This window comes from Carlito syrichta, unplaced genomic scaffold (genome assembly GCF_000164805.1).
Source record: "Carlito syrichta isolate Samal-C Ts95f unplaced genomic scaffold, Tarsius_syrichta-2.0.1 Scaffold315848, whole genome shotgun sequence".
In the NCBI taxonomy this organism is placed as follows: domain Eukaryota; kingdom Metazoa; phylum Chordata; class Mammalia; order Primates; family Tarsiidae; genus Carlito; species Carlito syrichta.
The window spans coordinates 708,025-713,612 of NW_007259944.1; the positions used below are offsets into that span (position 1 = coordinate 708,025).

Below are 5,588 nucleotides of genomic sequence, written 5' to 3' on the forward strand. Positions count from 1 at the left end.
ATTTATTGTAGAGATGAGGTCTCGCTGCCCAGGCGGGTCTCGAACCCGCGGGCTCAGGCAATTCACTCACCTCAGCCTCCCAAAGGCGCGGGATTACAGGCTGAGCCACCAAGCCCGGCTTCATGATAGTTTTTGAAGATAAAAATGTTCTAGATACTTCTGGAGGTCTCTAAGACCAGGGGCACAGAGGCCAAACCAGCCCTCCCCCAACTCCTGCTATTAGAAGCTGCCAGATGAAATAGACCAGCATTGACCAGTAGAAAGGAGAGGGCTCTGATCTTCTGTGTCCCATGAGGCAGCCTCTAGCCACTGAACACTTGCTGTGTGGCTTGTGAGGGTGGGGACTGTATTTACTTAATTTGAATTCAGTTTATGTTTACATGGCTCCTGTGGCTAGCACTGTCCTGTGGATCCAGGCAGCCACAGCTCATTTGGCCCATCTCTGATGCTGTCATCGTGCTGCTGGGTTAGAACACATTCTCTCAAGGGGCCGGGTTCTCTATGTGAGCCTGTATGTCTGTATTTTGTTTTTTCATTTTAGGTACCATTGTGGGTGTCGTTCTTTACACCGGCAGAGAACTCCGGAGTGTCATGAATACCTCCAATCCCCGGAGTAAGGTGTGTACGAGATCATGAGCACTGTCACGTGCTGCATTACTGCCCATGAGTGGTGGGTGGGTGGTCAGCTGTGTGTTGATGATGGGTCTTGGAGATGTAGGCGACGAGGTTTACGAACAGGACACCAGCCGTGTCATTTACACACCCACTACCTTTTCATGCCTGTGTGTGTGTGTGTGCACCTGATAGACATTCACATACATGATACATATAATATATGCATATCATACTATACATAAATATCTATTCACATGAATACATGAACTGTGTTAAGCTTTTAAGTGAAAACACTCTACGGCACCTGCCAACTAACGTGTGTGGGTCACATCCCCCACAGCCTCTCATTTTCCTCCCAGCAGCCCTGTGAATATAGGCACTTCATTTTATAGGCGAGAAATGGACCCAAGAAGCCCCATACTCCGTCTGGTCTACATAGCGTTGATGGCAGGCCTGTGGGCTTCAACCCACGTTGAGTGACTTGCCGTAGCATGGCGTCCGAGTCAGGCCTGCAGTCTATCTAGTGCCCGCAGTTACTGCCCATTTTGCACCATGACCCTCCCTCCCCGCCGCAACCCTCCTCCAGGGGTTTTTTTTTGAGTCAGGGTCTCATTCTGTTGCCAAGGCTGGAGTGAAGTGGTGTGATCATGGCTCACTGCAGCCTTTACCTCCTGGGCTCAAGAGGTCCTCTTGCCTCGGCCTCCCAAAATGCTGGAATTATAATTGTGAACCTCCACACCCGGCCACTCCTCCAGTTTTGAAGAGCCAGTACATTGCTGAATGGTGTCCTTGTCCACAGCATGAAGGAATGCTGTTTCTCAAACTTTTCTCATGTCTACCCCATCACCAAAGCTGCTGGCACAACTGTAGCTTTGTATGTTTGATGTTTTAGCCTCGTCCTGGACCTCACAACTCTGGGGAGTTATGGATTTGCTGTGCTCTTTACTTTTTTTTTTTAGACGACTTGTGAAAATAAATATGTTCTTATTAAAATGACAGTGTTCATCAATGTGGCACCTAAAAGTCAAGTGCCAGCCGGACTTGGTGGCTCAGCCTGTAATCCCACGCCTTTGGGAGGCTGAGGTGAGTGGATTGCCTGAGCCCACGGGTTCGAGACCCGCCTGGGCAACTTGGCGAGACCTCATCTCTACAATAAATGAAAAATTAGCTGGGCGTGGTAGCGCGCGCCTGTAGTTCCAGTTACTGGGAAGGCTGAGGCGGAAGGATCACTGGAGCCCAGCAGGTCGAGGCTGCGGTGGCCGGGAGCACCCACTGCACTCCAGCCTGGGTGACAGAGTGAGACTCCAACTCAAAAAAAAAAAAGTCAAGTGCCACTAGTGGTGTGGACCTCCAGTTGAACTCGTGTGTGGTGAGGTGCCAAGAAGGCAGGGCCCAAGTCATCTTCCAGAGCCTCCGTGCAGGGTGGTGGAGGCTGTGCAAGACACAGCCCAACCCCGCACAGCAGTAACTTGCTTATTTGTTTCCAAGGGAGGATTGCTTGAGGCCAGGTGTTCGAGACCAGCCTGGGCAACAGAGCGAGACCTCATCTCTACACACAAAAAAAATTAGCCAGGTGTGGTGGCATGTGCCTATAGTCTCAGCTACTTGGGAGGCTGAGGTGGAAGGATAACCTGAATCCAGGACGTGGCGGCTGCAGTGAGCCATGACTGTGCCACCACACTCTAGCCTGGGCAACAGAGTGAGACTCTGACTCCAAAAAAAAAAAGTTTGAATTCCCAGAATTCCTTGAGGCTCCTTGAGTGTTTGAATCCCCAGAATACTTTGAGGCCACTTGAGTGTCATGTGAACTCCAGCCTGTGGCAGCCCAGCGTTCTCAGACCTGAGGTCTGAGGATGGATGCATCCTACAGCCTAGCTGGGATGGAGGGGTCCACGGGAAAGGCCAGCGCTCAGTAGGCTGTGGGTGCACCGCATGATCTCACTCCCCTGGCCTTGTCCCCCAGATCGGCCTGTTTGACCTGGAGGTGAACTGCCTTACCAAGATTCTCTTTGGCGCCCTGGTGGTGGTGTCGCTGGTCATGGTGGCCCTCCAGCATTTCGCCGGCCGCTGGTACCTGCAGATCATCCGCTTCCTTCTCCTGTTCTCCAACATCATTCCCATCAGGTAAGCAGGACACAGCATGCCTCTGGGTGCTGGGATGCTGTCTTCTCTTTGCTCATTCAAAGGTCGCGGGCTCTGGCTTTTCAAAGGAGCTGGTTTCTTTTGTTTCTTTTTTATCAGTTGGGTCTCACTCTCACCGAGGCTAGAGTGCAGTGGCACAATCACTGCTCACTGTGACCTTGACTTGCTGGACTCAGGAGCTCCTTCTGCCTCAGTCTCCCAAGTAGCTGGGACTTCAGGTGCATGCCACCATGCCTGGCTAATATTTTGAATTTTTGTGGAGATGAGGTCTCGCTATGTTGCCCAGGCTGGTCTTAAACTCCTGCGCTCAAGCAATCCTCCCGCCTCGGCCTCTGAGTCCTGGGGTTACAGGCGTGAACCACCGTGCCTGGCCAAGGAGCTGATGTCTTTCTAGAGTGATGACTCAGAACAGTGAAGTCAGGAGTGAGAGCTGCACTCTGTGGTTGTGACGTTCTTCCGTGAACCACCCTTCCTTGAATCCTTTATGGCTCAAAAGATATTGCTTGTCTTGACCAGTCCAGCTAGTGATACCATTTAGAGTTCATCTCATCTGCCAGCTCTGCAGGATTGCATGTGTCTGTTAGGAGTGCTGTGTTGAGAAGGATTCTGAACCTGAGTCTAGGCTCAAAGGGAAATAATACTGTGATCCATGGGTGACGTCTGCTGTAGATATGTGGTGGAAGTTTGGTGGCACATGCCAATTGTTTGACTACCTGATTTGGAGGCCGAATAAATGGCTTTTAAAAATGATTTAAGTGATTGGGTGTAGTGGCTCAAGCCTGTAATCCCAGTACTTTGGGAGGCTGAGGTGAGAGGATTGCCTGAGCTCGTGGGTTTGAGAACAGCCTGGGCAACTTGGCGAGACTTCATCTCTACAATAAATCAAAAAATTAGCCGGACATGGTAGTGCACGCCTACAGTTCCAGTTACTTGGAAGGCTGAGGTGGAAGGATCGCCTGAGCCCAGCAGATTGACACTGGGGTTGCCTTGACTGTGCCACTGTACTCCAGCCTGGGCGACGGAGTGAGACTCCAACTCAAAAAAAAAAAAAAATGATGTAAGTAATAGGTTGTCATTGTAGAAAAAATAAGAAGATCCACCTTAGAGAAAGAAAAAAATAGAAATCATCTCTAATCTTGCTATCATATGATAATCACTATTAATGCTACAGGATCTATTTTTTTCTAGAATGCTTTTGATTTTAGAAAAAGGGGATTCTGACCGGGCTCAGTGACTTACGTCTGTCATTCCAGCACTTTGGGAGGCTAAGGCAGGAGGATTACTTGAACCCAGGAGTTTGAGACCAGCCTGGGCAACATAGTGAGACCTCATCTGTATAAAAAAGAAAAAAAATTCGCCAAGAGTGGTGGTGCATACCTGTCGTTCCAACTACTTAGGCGGGTAAGGAGCAAGGATCACCTGAGCCCAGGAGGTTGAAGCTGTGGTGAGCCATGATTGTGCCACTGCACTCCAACCTGGGGGATAGAGTGAGACCCCAACTCAAAAAAATAAAACAAATACAATAAAAAGAAAAAGGGTTTTTGCTCTCTATAAGAGTCTGCTTTTGCACCATCAGAGCAGCTTGTTGTAGGTAACTTTTTACATCACAGATATGCCATCATTTTCCAGAGCTGGGCATGGTTTCTTACTCACAGTGAGTATATAGTCTAGGTTTAACAATCTACTTTTCCCCATATTGTTGGATACTTGTTCTTACTTTTTCCTGTAATAACTGGTCTGTAAATATTTATTAAACAAAATCTCTTTTTTCCCCGAAACTTTCATTGCTTATCGTCTTCTCTCTTATACTTGATGAATTAGCATATATTTTGTTTTGCTCTTTTGCATATCTGTGTCCTATTGGTTAGAATCCATCTTTTTCTGAGGACAGAGGTTGTGGTTTTTGGTTCAGCAGTATGACTAGCATAGGGGATCGTCCCCTAGTCATCATGCTCTGGGTGGGGGCTTCAGAGAAGAAATAGATCTAGTTTATCATTAGTAAAGCAAGCACTTATGGTGTGGTGAGAAGTGAACTTGGAGACTTTATTTTAGTTGGAGTCTCACTGTTGCCCAGGCTGGAGTGCAGTGACGCGATCACGGCCACTGCAGCCTCGACCTGCTGGGCTCAGGCAATCCTTCTGCCTCAGCCTTCCAAGTAGCTGGAACTACAGGCACGTGCTATCATGTTTGGCTAATTTTTTGATTTATTGTAGAGACAAGTTCTCACCGTGTTGCCCAGGCTGGTCTCGAACCTCTGGGCTCAGACAGTCCTCTCGCCTCTGCCTCCAAAAGTGCAGGGATGACAGGTGTGAGCCACCGCACCCTGCTACACTTGGAGACTTTAAAGTTCTACTTGTAACATGATCGAAAATGAGTGAACTGACTCATCTGTGAACTGGCCAGTGAAACGGCAGGCAGTTTGATTCATTTATAGGATTACGAATCAATTTGAAGATAGAATCTGTTTATTTTTTACTGTGCACTAACATTTTTAAATGGACATAATATACACAATGGAATATTAATCAGCCTTCAAAAGGAAGGAAATTCTGCACATCCTAGTATTGATATAGATGAGCCTTAAGAATGTTATGCTATGCCGGGCTCGGTGGCTCAGCCTGTAGTCCCGCGCCTTTGGGAGGCTGAGGTGAGTGGATTGTCTGAGCCCGTGGGTTCAAGACCCGCCTGGGCAACTTGGCGAGACCTCATCTCTACCATAAATCAAAAAATCAGCCGGGCATGGTAGCGCGTGCCTGTAATTCCGGCTACTTGGAAGTCTGAGGTGGAAGGATCGCTGAGCCCCGCAGGTCGAGGCTGCGGGGGCCGGAAGC

At 48.7% G+C, this 5,588-nt stretch overlaps 1 protein-coding gene across 1 annotated transcript in view; it reads left to right on the top strand.

Moving 5' to 3' along the window:
- ATP9A (ATPase phospholipid transporting 9A (putative)) overlaps positions 1 to 5,588 on the top strand; it is a 120,763-nt gene that overhangs the window by 43,653 nt on the left and 71,522 nt on the right. The window contains exons 9-10 of the mRNA XM_008073454.1: positions 542 to 618; positions 2,579 to 2,739. Of these exons, the coding sequence (XP_008071645.1) occupies positions 542 to 618; positions 2,579 to 2,739 (238 nt within the window). The remainder of the gene's footprint in view (positions 1 to 541; positions 619 to 2,578; positions 2,740 to 5,588) is intronic.